Source organism: Macrosteles quadrilineatus, unplaced genomic scaffold, assembly GCF_028750875.1.
Source record: "Macrosteles quadrilineatus isolate MER2022 unplaced genomic scaffold, UCM_ALF_1.0 Scaffold_5__1_contigs__length_97177068, whole genome shotgun sequence".
Lineage (NCBI taxonomy): Eukaryota > Metazoa > Arthropoda > Insecta > Hemiptera > Cicadellidae > Macrosteles > Macrosteles quadrilineatus.
In genome coordinates, this window is record NW_026542598.1 from 33,289,526 (window position 1) to 33,310,681 (window position 21,156).

Here is a 21,156-nt window from a genome sequence, read left to right on the forward strand (position 1 = left end):
AGTTATGGTGCATTTTATTAAAGGTTAAATACATTTACAGTGAGAACTACTTTTTTTCTACCTGTCACTACTCTTATTTTTACACTAGTAGCTTCACTCAAGCTATGCATGCAACAATGAAAAGATCAAATCAGTACTTTGAAAATATTTTTAAAATTAAGTAACTCACAGACATTTACTTGACTACTTTACTACTTTATATAGGCTACTTTACAATCCCGTAATGTTGAAAGTGATTTACTATCAATAATCGTTGACATAACATTTAGGTTATTTTATACCTTTGAATCAGCAGTATGTAGATTTTTATCTGGTTACTCAGGAGGTTACAGTAAATACCAGCTTTCAGCTGGGTTTTGTCAATTGTTGCTCACATCACTTGTTAATCCTCGGTGTTCTAAAGGTTGATTTTTTTTTACATAAAAAATTTATTTATTTTATTTGTTGCATATTTTAGACACAAGAGATGGTTTATCTTGGATGGGGAAGGAACACCTCTCGCAGTTGGCAAAGTCAATCTACCTAGTCAAGATGATAAAAGAAGACAGCACCACTGAAACCAACCCTTTCAATCTGCTCAGGACTACATGCTCTTTGGCTTACAATATTGATTTTAAATATATCATGAAACCTGGTGAAGGGTAAGTTAATATTAATTTGTAATTATGGTTAAAATATTATTACCACACAGTTTGTGGTACGACAAAAAAAAAACTAAACAAAATAATTACTGATGTAATTAGCACTGATGTAATGTTTTATGCATTTAAAACAAAACATGAATGGTATTGCACACTAGTTGAATAATTAGTCAAAGATACAAGATACCCGACAGACTCCTGTCCTAATGTGGTTTTATGTCAAATGCTTGTTCATTTTCAAGACGAGTTCGTTCGCTACGCTCACTCACCTTTTGGTTGGAGTTCTTTTGCTGCGCTCACTCGCCTCCAGGTTGAAGTGATTAAGTTAATGTAAAATGTTTTTAGGAAAAAGCATTTAGCTTGGATTAAATAAATAAATATAGGATGGAGAGGACACAGCTAACTCACCTGATGAAAGGTTGCAGATGAGTCAAAGAACACATAAAATCACACACATAATTTACTTAATATTTCGCCTCTTTCAGAGGCTTCTTCAGAAGTAGGCCTACTTCTGAAGAAGCCTCTGAAAGAGGCGAAATATTAAGTAAATTATGTGTGTGATTTTATGTGTTCTTTGACTCATCTGCAACCTTTCATCAGGTGAGTTAGCTGTGTCCTCTCCATCCTATATTTATTTATTTAAGTTAATGTAAAAGCTATTTAAAAAATTTTTTTAAATCAAATTACTAAATAACGGTTGAATCCTGGATAAAAAATTTCCATACATAAAAACCTTCCCCTGGCACTAAGGAACACAACAAAAAAAAGAATCATCCAATTCGGTGCACTTGTCCTCGAGTTATGGAATATCATCAAAAAAAGGGATTCATTATTATTTAGGCTATATAGATGTGTGTGTAAAACCTGAATATGATTTAAAAACAGACCAAAGGCTGGATTTATTAGCAAAAACCATTCAGTTATGTACCTACCCAGTGAATATCAAAATTCAGTTTTATGAAATACCTAGGCTTCCCATAACACTAGGATAAAATAAACCTTGTTTCAAAAATTTAACGTTAAAAAGTACACCTCAATTTTTATATTACAGATTTAAGCTTGCTTTCTTAGTTTGCTAGGTACTCTGGTCACACTGTACCTGGAGGCAATCAACATTTCTCGGGGGAAAAAAGCCAATGTTAAAATGTCCGTACCGGTACTTTAGTACCATCTAAGCCTATTGGAAACATTCGTGTATCTGTTGCGATCACAGCAATATCGTAACGTCTCCACTAATATAGTAGCCTACTTCACTACTTATTATTATATGGATACCATTGATTTAATTTGGTTTTCATATTTGCAGTGGTTCGTGGAAAGTGTTAGTGGTGTTGGTTTCCGAAGCAGGCAATATTCTGGTAGGTGAGGCTACATCAACAAACTGCGCTGAGGCTAGACAGGCTGCTTCGACAGATGCAGTCAACACCATCCAATCTTGCTGTAGGCTCGTTGAGGTAGTAAACAATACATCTGATCTGTATCGATTGACAATTGTGGGACTGAGCTATTAATTTGCCCACAAAAACCCTTATTTTCTTGTTTTGTTTAAAAGTGTCTATTAATATTCATAGATCGTTTGAAGCATAGAACTTGCAGATATTCTACAAGTTTATATTAGGGCCGCAAAAATTGCTGAAATTTTAAAATATCTATTTTTTGTAGTTTGTTTCGTTATTCTTGGCGATATGGGATTTATCAAGGATGATTTGGAATATCATGAATGTTAGCCCAAAACAGTTTTGGCAAGTTTCAGCCATTGCGAATACTATCGGCAATTGGGAAACTGGAAACGTGTTGCAGCTCCACAAGCCACCATAATCTTACAATTCAGTTTTTTTTTTGTCACAGTGGTATTGCATACATTCATTTCTTCATTGTGTTCAATGGTTTAGTCATAGCATGGAATGTGTAGCCTGATTGTTCTGCTGACAAGAGGTGTCAGCGCTCTGTGTGATGTGTATGACCACCGAACCAAGGGGCGTGGGGAAGTCAGTCGGATTAGAAGAGCGCGAAGGGTGTAGATTGGGAATTTGCGGTCATGTTTTTACGCTACCTTTCCCTCCCCATGGTTGTCCACGAGATTGATATGTCTTTTCAAATTCTATTAGGAAACATTTATTGAGTAGAGTACAAGTGGTAAATTATTCCGAATTAATTCTTTCAAACAATAAACCAAGCTTTTAAATCCCAACTAGCCTTCCTTTATTAAAGGTTCTGCCCCTGTGTAGGCCTAAGGTAGTCACACTTAGTCTAATGAAATTGAGGGAGTAGCAGATCTTTTCTGTCCTTAGGCATTGAGCCTGAACCTTACCTGTAGGAAGGAAGTGTTCTACGTATATTGAGATAGCATATTAAATTTAAGAAAATAAAATTTCATGCTGCAGTAAACTGCCTTAGCACCTCTATTAAGTCTGATAATTTAAGGCCAAAAATTCTAAAAAAAGGTTCATTTTTCACCATTTGTCAATATAAATTGACATAAAAAGATTTTTTTTTATTGGGACTATTATTTGTTTTGCAGCCAAACTTCAATTACTTCGCAGAAGGAGGAGTACCTACATTCATCTCCCTCAGACATCCAACAAAAACACGAACTTATGAGTGAGTTTGAGTTTGGTTATAGATTTACTCTATTGTTAATAAATCGTAAACATAAAACAAAATCATGTATGGAGTTGTATGATTTTGTTGCTCAAAAGCTTTTTTTCCATCTGTTAAGCAGTGTTTACACGAGGCCGGTGCAGCAGGCAGGTAACAGGGCAGGTTACTTGCCTCTAATGTATTTCATCATTTCATGTGACCTGAGGCAATTAACTTGTCCGCCAACTGGCCTTGTGTAGACACGGCTTTACTAAAAGGTTTTAACCTATGAACTGAGCAAAATATTACCCAATCTCAATTCACAATTCACTACCGGATTTCTTGTTGCTTAATTGTGCATAGCCTATTGGTAACAACCAAAAAGAGTAAATCTCTCATTTGGTATCCAGTAAAATTGAGTAAATAAGTAGAAAAAACAAAAGAAGTTTGTTTATAATTTGTTTAAATGTTTCAGAATAATGAACATGGACACAAACAAGAATCCATTGAATGAACAGGTGGTCGGAATACTACTGAGGATGTTCGTGGAGGATAAGGGAACTGAAGATATATTTTTCCTGGCTTCCGACTTTACCAATCATGAAAGGGAGTGTATTCGCAAGTAAGAACCTTGTGTATTTGTGATTATTGTGTTTAATTCTATTACACATTAAACACCAATATTTTTTTACTTTACAACAAAAAGAAGGCCTAGTAATTTTATAAATTTAAAACTTAAATAATGGAGAAATGTTGTTACTCTATTTTTTACCAAGCATTCAACAAATTTAGTAATATAAGGGTTGCTTGTAAATTGAGAACACCAACGAGTTTGTATCACTACAAAGCGAGCTAGTTCAAATCTTACACTTCCTTTACGACTAGGCCTATTCTAAGTGGTTTTCACCTGTATGTGACGTTCAAAATCTATATTAATATTAAGTTTATGGGTGATGTTACATTACTTGTAGCTGTACTAGGAGCGACCTGTTCTTGTGGTGGGACATAATGCTTCGTACCTAAGGGTCTTGGGTTGAAATCCCACCAATCACCAATTAGCCTTGCACTAGTTCAATTTGTTGTTAGAGAGTAAAAAAATAATTGAATTTGAAACAATCTGTTCAGGATGACAAAGGAGTTTGACCTCGGCTGGCGTCTGTTTGGTATGCGAGATAAATCTGCGGCTCCAGGAGAAGTGTCCAATCAGCATCTGTGTGTGTTTCGACTTAAAAGACCTGTGGAACTGGTAACACAGCTGATTGCCAGTGGAGGATCTACAGACAAGTATTCCATCGTCACCAGAGTCAACACCATCATTCCTCAGCCAGAGGTGTGTGATTTGGTACTCAGATTCAGTATCATAATGTACAAATTCATCCTTTCAGTGTGTTGGTGACAGCTTCTAAAAATCCCCGATCTTTCAGAATCTTCGATATTTCAGTTGGGTCCTGAATGCTCCTGAAAATCCATTTTATTTGTAATTCAATGTAAATGTTTTTTTTACCCGGGAAGTTATTGGTGTCTAAAAATTTGATGCTTATCTGGGTTTTTTGTTTTAAGTTTTTGCATACGTGAGATTGGGGGTGATATTGCTGCCGATTTGTTTTTAGAATAAGGCTGCGGAATGAAAATATCATGCAAGTCTTTGTGTTTCTACGCTCTGAGTTTTTCTTGTCAAACTCATCTGGTAGGAAAGCACCTGTACATGACCCTTTTGTGTTCGGTTGGAAAAAAATGCAGCTGTATTCAGCTGTTAGGTAAACCCTCCCTTAGAGGTTACTGGGAGTTGTCATGTTAACTAATTTCATCTCACTGTGGACTGCAATTTTCAATGTAGACAAACTAACTTTCTTTAGCTGAAAATAGTGTCTTGTAAATATTTAACATACTTTACTACAAAAAGGTAAACCTTACTGAATTTTTCGCTTAGCAGAAGTTTGCATAATTTACCATTATTTCACACTAAGTATCTGTGAAATTTACCATTATTTCACACTAAGTATCTGTGAAATTTACCATTATTTCACACTAAGTATCTGTGAAAATCCCTTAAAAACCTGATTTTGTTTTTTAGAGCTTGTAGAAACTCATTGTGTAACACTGTTGTAAATAAAACTATTAATTTCTCTTGAACAAAACACTCACAAAGTCGGTAGATCAATATAATCCTTAATTCAAACCAATCTACTGGATAACTTAGAAAGTAAGTTTTCAAATTTCAATGTCAAATTAGTCTGTCAAATCCTGCTCTTTGGGAGATGACTGTATTATCAAATTTGCCTCTTCTCCACAGTACCATGATACTTCCTCTTTACCGCCACTGTTCATAAGACTGGGACTTCAAATATTGTTCATGTTCAGTCTTTTTTGCCAACAATATGGCAAAAAAAATACTTCTTTTTATTTAAATACGAGTAATTATTTGTTTATTTTGTTATCTTGTCTGTGAAGTGGTGAGCGACGGAGAAGACTCTCCCCACACGCAGATGTACAGTCTTTGTGGGGATTTTTTTCCTTTTGTACTTTGCTTTACAGCCACGATTGTAATTTTTGTAATTTGTAATTTTGGAAATAAATATTCTTATTCTTATTCTTATTCTTATTCTTATTCTTATTTCAAAGTTTTAGCCTAATAGATGTAAATATGTCAAACTAACAATCACCGTGTTTTATCGGATTTCCCATATAGGGAAAAAGGTGTTACCGTTGGTCTCATAGTAAGACCTGGACCTGGGACTGATTAATTTTTTTCTTTTGGCTGTCCCCAAAAACCAAAAACACCATCCGTTCAAATTCTGTATATTTTTGCCTGTTAGAACGATAACTCGATTAAAAATCATCTGATTTTGATGAAATTTGGTCCAAATTAATAAACCTACATTTATTTCAACATGATCGGACCATGGGAATGGGGGTTCATGAGGTAAATATTGGGGTTTCACATTTTTTACCGTCAAAACATAAAATTTCTCAATTTCTCTCTAAACCATTTCGAAGAGCATAAAAAAACAACAAATAATTTAGTATATTGAAGTGATCTTGTATGGTTATTGGTTACAGACAAAAATATATTATCAATTTAAAATTCCTATGTTATCCTTATGGAGGATAACTGTTATAAAACTGTTATTAAACTGTTGTAGTTTGCTTGTTTATGGATATATTTTATCAAGCTTGGCAAATCTATTTATTTTATGCTAAGCTATTAATACTTTACTGAAAAACACACGTCATTACACTCCCTGTAGCAGCAAACCTAAGCACTTAACCTAATCTATACTTATTTAATACGCAAGCAGATTTTTTGTGACAATTACTCCTCCAAAACCACTGAACCGATTGCCATGTTTTTGGTGTCATTGGAAAGAGCGTTACGTGAAGTTGTGCAGGAAACTTTTTTTATAGGGAAATAATTAGAGAGTGAGGCCCTGGGGCCCTTTAAAGTTTCGTATTTCTCCATAAGATTAACATGGGAAACAAACATTGTTATGAAACTCCAGCTGTTGTCAGAAATGCTGTTCTGCTATTTATTTAATTTAATTTGTTTACAAGGAGAATTGTTTCTTAGTGCCATGTGGTCAATAAGTTATACTTTTGCGTATATTTTAAATGATATACACTATATAAAATGATGGTATTGTAATACATTAAGAGATATTCATTTAAATAATTAATAAGTATGATTGAGCCTTTGCCTATATGTTTCCTGGTAAGTGTGTTGTAACTTCCTTATAGTATATTACAGTATCTTAAAGTAAAACCAAATTATTCTTTTCTGCATTCTCACCCCGTAGCGAAGCACGGGCAGAGCAACTAGTGTTATTTAAATACAGAATAAATGTAACATGTTTAAGGAAATATTAATTAAGTGGTATTCCAATCAGGCAAATGGAAATTCACTTAGTCAGCAGGTTTGCTGCATATTTGCTTGGGTTATTTGTTGTTCTTGTATAATTTGAAGTGTACAAAAATGTTTTATTTTTTAATGTCAATTTTTACTCTTGCAGAGTCCACCAGAAGAAGAAGTTCCAACACCTGCTCAGCCCAGAGAAGTCTGTGATACTGAGAGTTTTTTGGGAGGCTGCATCGACCCCAAATGCTCTCTCGATCATATCAACATCTTGGACTACATTGTCAATCAGTACTTGGAGATCCGTTAACTTTGTGACCAAAAAGAGAAATTGAAGACTGATAAACTGAGCGTTAAAACAGTGAAAGTTAACTTCAACACTTAAAAATGTCTGCCATACAAACAGTTAGCGGTTAAATAGTTTCTATTTTCAAACTTTTAATTTAGTTTATGTCCAAAACTTAATTGAGTTTTCAACTTAATTTAAATTTGTCTTCGAATTACTCACTGGATAAGTGTTGATTAGGACATAACAGCTTTAATTTGCAACTTTTTATTGTATATTTATTAGCCATAAGTTTCTGTATATATTTAAGCAACTATTGTAAAAATAATTAAAATATATGTGATTTTTGTACAGTCTACATTTTATATTACTAACCTGTGCAATGTGTATACCTTTGTTACATAAATTATCTTTAACTACATACTCTAATTATTTTGAATAAAATTTCATAAGAATTATTTTTTTTGTGTTTAACTACACAACGACAAGAAGATGATATAGTAAAATATAGTTTTGTGGTTGTATTTTGCTTCCCATCTTACTGTATTTATTACATAGAATTAATTGCATACCATGTGTGTACAATTATACCATGTGTTTCCTCTTATTGTTGATAATATGAGGCTTACAGCTATTTACAAACAAATACTGATAGATGATGATTGAATAGTGAAAAACCTTTGATAATTTCAAAATTTTAGTGAATTTTAACTTTTAAATACATTGGTAAGTATGTTAAACATATTGGAAACTAAGTCAGATATTAAGTTTTGTACTTGCTTGAATTTAAAATGGTGAAGCACTTAACCCTACCTAGTAAAATGTATATCAGGGATTCATCTGTTGTGTTTACAAGTATTTTCTGAAGATTGAACTATGTGCAATAATTTGTTTAGAATAGTTAATCATGGTGTTTTTCAATTCCACTGACATTTATTAATTATAATGGAATGGTGCAATATTTTGTAACTGGATGTAGAAAATCTAACAATAATAACCTTAAGTCAATTAATTTGATGAATAAATTAAATTACAGTAACAACTAGAGGGTAAGGCCAATTTAGGCCTGTAGGGGAACCACCTAATACCTTTTTATTGTAATACATTGTTTATAATACAAGAAAAATATAGACCAAGTTAATTATAGAACCTAAAGCTAAGCAAATAAAAGAGGACACCCTGATATTATATTATTACCGACCTTTTTGTAATTTCAAGATGGCAATTCAATTTCTAATCTATAAAAAACTCGTCTACAAATTTGAAAACTTGAAGCTCATCAGATGGTATTTTTTCAAACAGTTTTTTGTATACTGATGATTGTATGCTTTGGACTAATTTTCAACATAGCACACTATATTTTGAGTCAAATAGTAAAAAAATATACAGGGTGTATATAAAGTCCCGCACAGGCTTAATATTTTCTAAACGACAACAGGTACATCAATAAGATTTGGTACATCAACACCACACCTAAAAACCTACTTTTTTAATATTTTCTAAACGACAATAGATAGGCCTACATCAATAAGATTTGGTACATCAACACCACACCTAAAAATCTACTTTTTTAAGGAACTATGAATTTTCTGTCATATCATGGGGAAGTCCCGCAAGGAGTCAGAACGAAATCTTAAATGGAAGCATAGGTCAATATGCACATCAAATGAAAGGTCTTTTTTAGTAGAATACAATGCCGCAAACCCCACTTCAAAAGGTTGATCATGCTCAAAATGGCAGCTGTTTAAATATTTCTTGAATCTGCCATTTTGAGTCTTTGAACGACTGCCATTTTTTACTCAGGTGTTCTTTTGAGCTTGAATTTACGGCATTGTAATCTACTAGTGAAGACATTTAATTTGATGTGCAAATCGACCTATGCTTACGTTAACAATTTTCTTTCGATTCCTAGGTCTGTGCCCCCTGAGGAGTAAGCGTATAATAGCAATGCAAATTAAATGAATCTTTGAACAACTGTCATTCTTGGCTCGGTTGTCCGTTTGAGTTCAAATTTGCGGCATTGAACTCTGCTAGCTAAGCCCTTTAAACTGATGTGCATATTGACCTATACTCCTATTTAAGATTTCCTTCTGACTCCTTGCGAGACGTCCCCATGATATGACAGAAAATTCATATTTCCTTGAAAAAGTAGATTTTTAGGTGTGGTGTTGATGTACCAAATCTTATTGATTTATCTGTTGTAGTTTAGAAAATATTAAGCCCGTGCGGGACTTTATATAGGTACACCCTGTATTTCATCACTGACATAATGTATTTTGTTTCAGAACATTTCAATATGCGAAGATTCATAGACCAGTTTGTTCGATCATTTTTAAAAGAAGTAAGTTTTTTTATTTAGTTTTTTCAGATATTTTATTTTGGTCAACTTTTTAATGCCATGTGAGCTGAACATTTATATTCCTTGGTGTTTCAGAATAAATTTAGTTGTACTTCAACTGAAAATTAAAATAAACTGATGGTACCGGTACTCATTTCAGTGAGTTGAAATATCTCGGTCCGATAAACATGGTTTTCGTATCAGATCTCTGGTATAATTTTAAGCAAGATTTCCATTTTCTTTCAAATTAGTAAACCAAATAATTGAGTTTTCAAAACCAGCAAAGGATTATGAAAGCAAGTGATTTATTCATCACAGTACTCAATAATATTATGAGGCTGTAAATATAACATGAGTTTAATATGGGGAAATCATGTTTCTCTAGTTGATAACTCGAAAACTAAGAGAAATACGGATAAATTCTAAATTCGAAAGTTGCGTGGAAATGTAATATCTTTAAAATGGAATGCAATTTGAGATATAGCCTAATTTAGTTTTTTATGTTTTGGCTATCTAACTATAGGCTACATTTTAGTTTTTTGTGATATGCAATATTACAGAAATATTGCTTGGCTCATGAATTTGAAGTTTTATTCACAGTAGAGATATAAGTTTTTGCAAAAAAATATAGGGTAGGCCTAGGCAACTTAAATAATATGAATCTTTTGACAAAAAATCCACCATTTTCAAACAAAAAAAAATGGTCAAAACTTTTTAGTTTTACCTAAATTGCTAGGTTAAAAAATAGCTTTAAAATTATGTATATTACGACATATGTTTGTATTTGACAGTTGTGAGATTCGACCCAGAGAACGGCTGGTTTTGGTACATACTGTAGGCCTATTACATTTAAAATATTGTTATGTTATTCCTTAGGGATGCTTTATGGAAATTGTACTGTATTACATTACTAGTTTGGAAAAATCTGTGTTTGCGTACAGTATTCACATTTTGGATGAGTGACATAATATTTTTTGCCATACTACTAAGCTAAACCAATTAGCAATTAACAATTTTAAAAACTTTCAATATTCGTTATGTTCCCACCAACTTAAACACTTACCGGTACCAGATAACTTCTCATAAAGGCTATGTTTTCATTATAACCAACCACTCACTGTCATTTAAGTTTCAGACTACTTTAAAATGAAGTAAGTAAGGATAACTTTGTTACGTTGATGTTGTTAATATCTACCAATTATGTTGTTAATATTTTACCAATTACAATCAGCTCATGGGCTTACATCAATATAGGATAGGGGGGCTCGAGCCCCCCATATAAGTCATAAGTTCTTTATTCCAAAATAACAAATAATACATTGTATTGGAAAAGTCATTATAATAAACAATAGTAAAAACTAAAAAATTCTTATCAAGGTAAATTACAAAGAGACTAAACAATTTGAGTTTTGGTTAAATCCATATGAGACCTCTTGTTAACCACAGGTCTTCAGATTGTGCAATAAAACATAGTTAAATAATTCACACTGCAGAGGTCACAAAAGTAAGTTTCTAAATTTTAAAAACAATGAAAATTAAATTACTCACAAATCAAATTCAGTAAAAATAAACAAAAACATCAATTTTGTACCTATAATTTAAACACTTTTTGGGAAAGGATCACTTTCTTTATTGGGAGACTAGCTGTACCCGCGGGCTTTGCCCCGTTTAACTTCATATGTGAGCTCGTTCGCATGGCTCAATCACGTCCTGGTTGAAGTTCGTTCGCTACGCTCACTCACCTTTAGGTTGGAGCACGTTCGCTGCGCTCACACGTCCTGGTTAAAGTTCGTTCGCTACGCTCACTCACCTTTAAGTTGGAGCTCGTTCGCTGCGCTCACTTGCCTTCAGGTTAGCTCGTTCGCTACGCTAACTCGCCCCCGGGTTGAAGTTCGTTCGCTTTGCTCACTCACCTTTTGGTTTAAAATTAGCTGTTGTCAAATATATTTAAAAAAAATAATAGTGCTGCACTCTGTTGGTTATCCTTGTAACTTTAATGCTATTGAACATCATAGAACAGAAACAACTTGTTTAATTGAAACAGCTGTTAAGATTCATTTATTCCATTTAAATATGAGTACTCATTAGGTTAACATGGGAAACTCCAGAGCCACTGGGGCGGAGCCCGAGAGTCCGATCAGAATAAAAACCACTTAGTTTTCCTATTTAATGCCTAAAGAATCAGTGTACCAAATTTCAACTTCCTAGGTAAATGGGAAGTGAGAGAATTAGTGATGAGTGAGTGAGTGAGTGAGTCAGTCAGTGAGGGCTTTGCCTTTTATATATATAGATATTCCGTACTCACTCCCCCCCCCCCCCCGCCCTCCTTATGGTGGATCAGTTGGTGGCCAGCAAAATTCATTACGGTAGACTACAGTAGCACAGTAGTAAAATTAAATTCCATTTGATTGAGTAGGGGGCAAACAGCTGTTTCCAAACTAAATCCAAGCATATGGAAAGTCCTTTAAAACAGAGTAGTGTGGCAAAAAATGTTTATTTCATCATTGTAGTACCTATAGTTTGGCCAAAGTTTCTGTGCAGGCGACCAGATCTGGATGGGTCTAGGAGAGGGTTGTCAGGGGTACTTTTGTGAAAACATTTGGGTTTTGCTACTCACTCTCCTCTACCCCCAGCACTGGCAATAACCGTACCCGTATGATTTAGTTTGGTTAGTAGCGACCCGTCCGTGCACACATAAGTTTTGGCCGAACTGTACCAACAGTCTGTCTGAAATCAATACTCGACACCCTACTAGATTCTACCTGTATATGTTAGTTAATAGCAATACATTTTTAAAGACAATTTTACTTTTTTTAGGCCTCAAAAGCAAAACCAAAGCCACAGAATAAGAGTAAATCCAGTGGTGTTTCAACGCCACAAAAATCACCAATAAAAACTGAAATTTCATCCACTAACCTGTATGACGAGGTAAATGTGATAATTTTTTTTCATTACTGATAGGTACCATTTTAAGAACTTTGTACTAAAATTGGCAATCATTAGATAAGGGCATGCTGACTATTTCTTTGTTATACACACTTGTATGGAATCAACATGTTATGAAGTAATACCTCAATTAGTATCCTAACTATTTGGTAGTGATTTTTGTTGAACTCTAGAGACAGAAACGAGTTCATTTTCAAACATAGTGACGATTTACAATATTGAAAGTGTTCAAAGCATTTCAAATCTTGGCTTAAAATACTTTTCATCGTGATAAAAACAATTAAATTGTGTACACAGTTAAACACTTTAAGACCATCAACACTTGAAAGACTTTAAATATTGTGAAATTCTTCTATATTATTATCACATTTTTCGTACATTGTGCAGGGCAAAATAGCGCTTCTGAAAATAGCCTGAAAATTCAGATAGGTAGACGCCTGAAAAGAGCCCATGCTCTTTCTAGAACCTTTACAGCGGGTCGTCAAAGGAGATAGTAACAATAACACCCTAACACAGTTGAAATGCATGAGGAAAACAAAATTGATTTGAAACTATGACACATGGTTAAGCCTGATTTTTCATTTAAAACTTAGATTGAAAATAGCGTATTGTGCTAAATTGGACAAATTAGTTTTAAAGTCTTGACTGTTAGGCCTACTCCTGTGTGCTGCAATCATAATATACAATATGACTAATATTTGCAGTAAACTTCAATCAATTTACGTTTACATGGGGGGACATTTAATTTACATTATTACCTCAAACAAAGTAATGACTAATAAGACCAACAAATGATTTTCAGTTGTCTTTTATTTAATCCAATATTTTCTTTCACTACCGACATCCGATAAGACTTATGGAGTTAAAAGAGAGACTGCAGATTATGTAAAATTTAGAGGAAAATAATGATGGCACAAGGTGGGGTGGCTGCCGGTCACATTCCAGAGAGTCGCAAAGTACCATGAGTTAGCATCCTGCTCTGGTACCGGTGGAGACCCGGGCTCTTTTCAGGTGCTCCGGGGTAGGTAGGGGTTAAAGGGGGAAAATAACTACCTTTTAATTCACTACAAAACTTTCAATGAGGTTGACTTTCTAATGTACATTAAATGTTCTTTTTCTAGTTACAAGAAACTGATCATTCAAGACAATCTTTAGATTTGAGAAAAACATACAGATTACTAATGGATCGATTGGCTAGTCCAAAACTGAATATGACGTCATACACAAAAGCCCTGAGTGACATAAACATTTTAGATTCAAAAGTTAAAGAGAAACCTTTAGAGCCTAATAAGTTACCCTTTGAGAATCAAGAACAACTAAAACATTCAGAAGAAACTTCTGCAGATTTATATGAACGCAATGTTAAAGAGATTCTAGAAGAATCCTCAATAGGCTGGTCCAAGCAACCAACAAGTAAACTTGCAGCAATCCCGATGGTAGAGACTCCAACAAAGTCTAAAAACATTACTTCGTCATCATTTGAATTTCCAGAGGTTGGAAACAAATCCAAGAAAAAAGTACAAGTGGACGACATTTTTGAGCAAAAATTAAAACCGATAGTGAAAGATCAGAATGGTTTAGAAAAAAAGAACATTGATACATTAGAGAATGTTGTTCCTGAAAAACCTGGTTTTCCAGCCTCTGTGAAAACAAAAGTTAAAAGTAACGAAATCAATTCAAACCAAACCAGTCAAGCTTCTGAGAGATGCATGGAACCTGTAGCAAACAACGTTGATTGTAAGTTGCTCTTTAAAAATCCAAACAAAAAATTGTCAACAGAAGATAATAACAGTCGCTTATTTCCATTGTATATGGATTTAAATAATCATTCAAAGATTATTGAAAAACCAAAAAGTGCATTCAATGTCAATGAGAGTATGACACAAAATAAGTCCAACACTCAAGTTTCGAAAGGGAAAGCAGTTGAGACTTTGGAGGTTGTAAAAGATAACATACAAAATGAATCAGTTTTAAAATTTGTTGATAAAAAGCAAAACGAAAATACTTGTGATGAGTCTACATGTTGTGCAGTGTGTAGTGAAAATGTGTTAACTGATTCTCTAACAAAAGACTTGAACCAGTCTCCAAGGGTTGACACATCAGTCAAAATCATCAATGATGCAATACAGAATCTTTACAGCAAGTTTGAAAATAGTTTATCCAGAAATAAATCAACCAAAGAAGTTAATGAACGATTTGAGGTGGTTTCCAGTGAAAACTCAAAGAATGATAGTATTGAAACTGGAGAAAAAGAACCACAGACGATTCCTACTAATATTGAAAAGACAGTTTGTGATGCAGAAGAATTGTGCAACAAAGATAATGTTACAGCAGAAAACGACGTTGAGCCATTACCAAAAAGTGATGTAACTGACAAACTCGAGATGAATTATGATACATTCTCTAATGGTCCATCCAAAGAACTTTTGAATACAAAATGTGACAACAGAAACCAGCAAAATAATACTCAGGTTAGTTCAAACACAAACAAAAGTGGTAGTGCTGACGGATCAACTAACTATTTGTTTAAAAGAAAAGTGTTAAACTCAAAAAATTCAAATTCAAGCCTTCACAAATACAATGCCGTAAATAATATAATAAAAAACCATGGAGGTAAGATCAAGAAAAATTCATTTCGTAAAGTTTGGGGAAACAAACAAAAATCACTTGTAAGAAAAGTAAAAAGACTGAAGAGAACAAACTTAGATAATGTCACAAATCATAAGCCTTCAGATAACACTCTTGAGGAACCAAATGTACTCTCAATGTCTGGAAATAATTCAAATATTTTTAAGCAAATAAGTAAAACAACGAAAAAATATCCAAACGAGGCAAGGATAAAATTGGCTACTCCTTCCAAGATACCAAAGTCACCAAAAAAAGTTAAACTAAACAGAATCAGCTCTAACATTTTTCCTGCTGAAAATGGACAACATTTTAATCCCAAACCCACATTAGATACTAAATCAAGTGTGCCTAAAAAGTCAAAAGGGATAGATCAAAGCCCTGCAAAAGTCAAAACTGAATTTGATCTGACTAAGGTGCGTAAACTTCATTCTAAAAAAGACTTTTGTAAGCCTCTACAACTTCAGATGTATGGCGGAAGAAGAGGAATTCACATTCAATCACTGAACACAACAAAATCTGCACATGACACTTTGGCACCTCACATTGATGAAGGTTCTACTGAGCCAAATTTGACTACAAAGAGTCTTATGACAATTTGTAAGCTAAACATATGTCCAATAAATATACAAGTGAGGAATATTTACACATCGAGATATCGAAGTAAGGGGGGACAGCGATTGCGTAAGAAATATACTAAAACCGTAAATGAAGACAACATTAAGGGAAAATCTGAGGAGCTAGTTTGTAACAATGACAAAACTGCTGAAACTTTGTCAAAGAGTGTTGCGCTGAAAAGCGGTCCAGTTGAAAAGCTAGTAAAAAATCTGAATGTCTCATCAAAAGAAGAACTTATTCAGAAGGGTTTTGAGAAGGCCATGGAGTCGAGTGAAGATTTAAAGCAGGAAACAAAAACCAAATCTAAAACCAATAACACTTTGTTAAAAGATTCCTGCAACTCTTTAAGTGACTTGAAATCTGCGATGGGTAGCTCTAAGTTGATAAACAACAATTCAAAAGAATGTTTGAATGAAGTTTCAAATAATTGTATGGAAAATGACATTTCAGATTTGAATATTTTTCCACAACAATCAGCTGAAAAAAGAATAGAAAGCCCTGATGTTAATTTGAACACAAATTCAAAAGACTTGCAAGTGTCCCAAGAAAATGAAGTTTTGAAAGATTCCCCTAAGTGGAAATCTAAAGTAGATAGATTAGAAAAATGGAAGATGGAAGTCAAAAAAGAAGAAAATGTTGAATTGGTAGGAAGATTAACCAAAGTTAGTGAAAAGTACTCTTTAGCTGATTGCAATAAAGACAGTAAAGAAGACAAAGATATAGCTTTGTGCAATAAGAGATGTGAAAAAGATATTTTATCTCAAGAACGACCAATAAAGAATTCAGAAACTGATGCATTTAACATTAAAGACCATGGAAGTGTAAGTTCAATTAATAAATTATCTGAGAAAAGTGAAAACAAAATTCCAATCTTAATAAAACCAAATCCCAGTATTAAAGAAGTTACAAAAGATCATCTTAAAGAGGACCATCTCTCTAAAAGTGAAGAAGCAAATATAAAATCTACACAAGGCCAAGCAAACAAGCTTCTACAAAATTTTGCTCACAATGAGCGCATCAAAATAGATGAAAATAGTAAAATCGAAATAAATGAGAAAGAAGAAAAGGGTAATCAAATCAACACATTTAAAAGTATTGCAGGAACTATGGTAAACTCAAATTCAAATTTGAGGAGTTTGAATACAAAACTTAAAGACTTAAAACATATGACTGAAAATTTGAATTTAAATGGTAACAAAGACCTTATTAAAATGTATTCAGAAAATGTACCACCCAAGGAAAGTAATCACAAAGATACATGTTTTTTTACCAAATCAAACGATGTTGTGGAAGAGAATAAAGTCAGTCATAACTCAGAAAAGGAGGTCAAATCAATCAAAATAGATGGAAATTTGAAAAGTGGTAAAAGTAGAACGTATGGTCCTCTTGAAAGTCCACCTCGTAATACTTTAAATAATGGCTACAAAGAAGTTAAAACCCATGATTGTTTGAATAAGGGTGGATATGAAATAAGTACATCAGCAGACTGTGTACTTATTAACAATAGAGGAAGCAATCCAAATAAAAACAAAGATGTTGAATCAGCTCCAGTAAAAAGACTGGCCAAGGTCATTAAAAACAAAAATATTGTCTCACCCTTAAGTAGTCCAAAGCTAATTAACAAACCTTCTAAGGTTGAGAAAGATAATCATGTTATTAAACTTGTAAAATCTATCATTAAAAAAGAAAACTTAGAAGCTGCAGAGAGGAAACCAAGGGACCCTCTTAAAAATAATTTTGATAATCTCAAAAATGTTGCTAGCAAAGCAGATGAAAAACACAATTTAAGCTCAAAACTTAAGAGTGTGGAGACAAAAATAATAGATTTAAAGTCAAAGTCTGGGAACTCAAAACCTGATAGTAGTAAAACATTAAGAGAAAAATCTCCTTTAAGTGATCCAGTCTTAAACAACCCAAAATCTACTCTAAAAATTGGCAAGGAGGCTGAAAAAGCTAATAACAGTCTCAATAGTCCAAACAAATACATCATAAATGACAAAAAGAAAGGAAAATTTGGTACCAAGACAATTGTGTACGCAAGACCAGAAAGTTACTTAAAACATTATATCCCTGCAAAAATGAATAATACCAGTACTGGTGAAAAAATACAATTGATGACGGCAAAAAGTAATAATACCGATGAAAAGCATGCCAACAACAATTCGCTTTCTCTTAAACCCTTAAGTGTTTTGAAAGGTTTTGAAGGAAAATCTAATGCGAAGACTATCCAAAAAGTGTCCACAAAATTAGTTGACGGAAATGAGCAACAAAAAAACACTACAGCAATTAATAACAATAAGAGAAGCATTCCAAGTAATGTGGACAGGATTCGTTTAACAAAGAGTAATGATTTTCAGGAACTTTTAAACTTTGCTGATATTAGGAACGTGTCAAATAGTAAGCAAGTAAGTTTAAGAAAAGTCGAAACGGAAGATAAAAAGACGCAAATGAACCATTCAAAGTCTTCTTTGGCTATCAAAAAAATAAGTAAGGATAAAACACAAAATAGGGAAATCTTGCCCAAAACACCTTCCATGCATTCATCCTTGTCAAAAAAATCAGTCTTGACTGATAAAGCTAGCTTAAATTCAGGTGTTACATCTTTAACATCTTTAAAGTGTTCTACCTGCAGTAAAAATAATTCAGAACAAAAAACAGGCCTAATATTTCCAACGAAAAGCAAAAGGAAACCACCTTCATTTATTGTTGATAAGAGAACATCAGTGAATAGAAGCACAAATGTAAAGAGAGAATGTATTAGTTCCACCAATATAAAAGAAAGAAGGGAAAAATTCAACTCACTTCATGACGGTCTCATGAAAAGTAAAAGATTGCTGGAATCAATAGGCGATGGACAAAATAACGCACCGGTGATTATATCTAATAAAGGGAACACTACATACCGAAGACGATTTACTCCTGAAAGAAATATTATGCCAGCTGTGTTGTCCATCAAACTATATAATGCTCTGAAGAAACTTAAAAGCAAACCTCAAAATCCAAACTTGAGCAGAAAAGGAACTGGAGTAAGACAAGAGCCCCACCAAACGTGCACCCGTGAATCTCAAATAACTGTAAAAGAAGAAACAGATTCATCATGCAACGAATCACATGTACGGAGAAAAATTATTAGAAATTATGATACCATCGGATATCAAAAATCAAAATCAAACTACAAAATAACGCACCCAATAGAAAAAGAAAAGTATGGTTTTGATGTTGATAAGAATACGAAAAATATTTTGGATAAATTATTTGATCCTAAACTCTACTCTCAAAATCTTGTATCCTTAAAAAGTTCAGTTAGAAGGTACAAAAGTGGAAGGGAATTAGCAGAGCAGCTTCAAAAACAAAATGAGAAACTACTTAATACACTGGTACCTCTTGAGGACTTAAAATCCAAAAATAATATTAAAAAATAAAACATATTGTAAAATATAACATAACATTTACAATTTTATTTGTTATTAAATTCATGGAGTTTTCTTTAATACGCAACCCAAATTACAAGTACCACAGACAAGTAAGATACACTGTTTAAGAGGACAAAAGAAGCTCTTAAGTTGGTAGCCCTGTACTTCTTTGCTGATCAGCTGATATGCATTGTTGCATTGTTTCCTACACAGAGTGTTACAGGTAATTTATTGTGAAGAAGACTCAGCACAGTGTTTTGCTAGGTCAAAGAGTACAGTATGTATTGTAGGCTTCAATGTTTTCTACAGATTTGGTTTTCTTAATTTTTTTAGAAAGTCTAAAAATATATTATTTATCTTTATACTGGAATCAGACTGGAAGTGGAAAGATAATTTATTCAAACCTTTCGAAATGATTTACTTTTCACATATTATTTTACTCTTTGAGTTTCCAAAAACGCCATGTTGAGTCTTTTTCCCTATTATTTTCCAATAAGATAAAATCTTGTAAAAACAATGCAACAATGATTATAAGCTGATAGGCAAAAAGTAAAGAAAACATGGATACTAAATTATGAGACAGTTTCTTGGTACTCCTAACTAGTAAATTGGATTGTGTTAAAAAATATTCTCTATAATTGATCAGTTGGTATATAATTAGTTTCCTGTTATTTATTTTTTAGGTATTTTTTTTTATTGAACCAAAGTTTGTATGATGTACTAGTTGTAATCTTATTCAGTAAAGTTGCAAAACAAGGATTTTCAGGTACAAGGAGTTACACAAGAAGTTTCAATCTCTTCCATGTGATGTCTGGGGGATAATCCTTCCAGATTTACAACGCTATTCTTGATGAAAAGTTGATCAAGGATACTGAATCAATGGAAACATCAATCTCTATATTTCATTGATCAAAAATAGTGGTGAAAACTGGGTTAGCATCTGGGCCGATTGGGGAACATGTTGCCAAAAGTGAAACCATTGGGTTTAATAACAGAAAAAAAGTAGACACATTCTAAGTAGTAACCTACAAATTTGGAGTACACTTTGTTTTTACTATTCATGATCTTGATAAGCTATAAAAGCTATACATTAACATGTTGGTTATACACAGCATTTAGTATGGCGCAATCTGCGGTTTTTTCCATGCTAAGTAATTTATCATACATTTATTTGTTATATTATCGAAATGATGTCACAAAATCATTTCTGTTGCACCTTCCAATTCAATGGAGCTACCAAAGCTATGCCTGCTCTCAGTTCTTTTCTTTCTTTAAATTTTAACAATGGAGAAATGGCAAGGCATTTATTTGATTTTGTTTCTCTAAAATTAGTCTAGTCAATAAAGATAAGTATTTGAAAATCTAACCAGAATACTGCTGTGAATCATTAGAACAAAGATGTGATGTCATCACAAGGAAAACAGCCTAACAAATAAATAGCTTATTCCATAAATGGGAAATTGGCTAAAATACCGAATATAGGTCACTTGACACTAACCCTTTCATTTAATGTCTATTAAATGAAACACAGTTTAAACACTACACAAATAAGTTTGTATTTATCTGCATCAGTCGTACCTGTATCCCAGTTTATTAACACTCACTATACAGTACATGGGTGTTGCCATAGATTAAAGAAGTAGACATACCATACCCTCCTCTTTTACGGTACTTCGCTTGTAACATGAAAATGCAAAGACAAAACTGAACCAATACCCTTGCTGCAGCAAACCTGCAGACTAAGCGAATTTCCGTTTACCTGGCTGGATTTCTACTAAAATAAACCATAAAAAATGTCAGATTTATTTCCTATTTAATTAACATTAATTTTAGTGAGTACTTAGGTTTGCTGCTACAGG

The 21,156-nt window shown here is 33.3% G+C and overlaps 2 protein-coding genes across 2 annotated transcripts in view; both read left to right on the plus strand.

Annotated features, from left to right (window-relative positions):
* Positions 1-7,381, plus strand: part of LOC128995508 (uncharacterized) — a 44,619-nt gene extending 37,238 nt beyond the window's left edge. The window contains exons 12-17 of the mRNA XM_054420526.1: positions 458-641; positions 1,948-2,095; positions 3,163-3,242; positions 3,697-3,843; positions 4,347-4,551; positions 7,229-7,381. Of these exons, the coding sequence (XP_054276501.1) occupies positions 458-641; positions 1,948-2,095; positions 3,163-3,242; positions 3,697-3,843; positions 4,347-4,551; positions 7,229-7,381 (917 nt within the window). The remainder of the gene's footprint in view (positions 1-457; positions 642-1,947; positions 2,096-3,162; positions 3,243-3,696; positions 3,844-4,346; positions 4,552-7,228) is intronic.
* Positions 7,382-7,987: 606 nt separating this feature from the next.
* LOC128995091 (putative uncharacterized protein DDB_G0282133) lies at positions 7,988-19,358 on the plus strand. Its single transcript, XM_054419982.1, has 4 exons — positions 7,988-8,083; positions 9,643-9,698; positions 12,513-12,623; positions 13,763-19,358. The coding sequence occupies exons 2-4, from the start codon at positions 9,654-9,656 to the stop codon at positions 19,304-19,306; spliced, it is 5,700 nt and encodes a 1,899-aa protein (XP_054275957.1). The 5' UTR covers positions 7,988-8,083; positions 9,643-9,653; the 3' UTR covers positions 19,307-19,358.
* Positions 19,359-21,156: the final 1,798 nt, after the last annotated feature.

Excerpts from the sequence above, each read along its gene's own strand:
- LOC128995091 (XM_054419982.1), top strand. The coding sequence starts at position 9,654 with ATGCGAAGATTCATAGACCAGTTTGTTCGATCATTTTTAAAAGAA. Across the intron at positions 9,699-12,512 it reads TTCGATCATTTTTAAAAGAA|GCCTCAAAAGCAAAACCAAA; the intron begins GTAAGTTTTTTT and ends TACTTTTTTTAG. Across the intron at positions 12,624-13,762 it reads CCACTAACCTGTATGACGAG|TTACAAGAAACTGATCATTC; the intron begins GTAAATGTGATA and ends TTCTTTTTCTAG.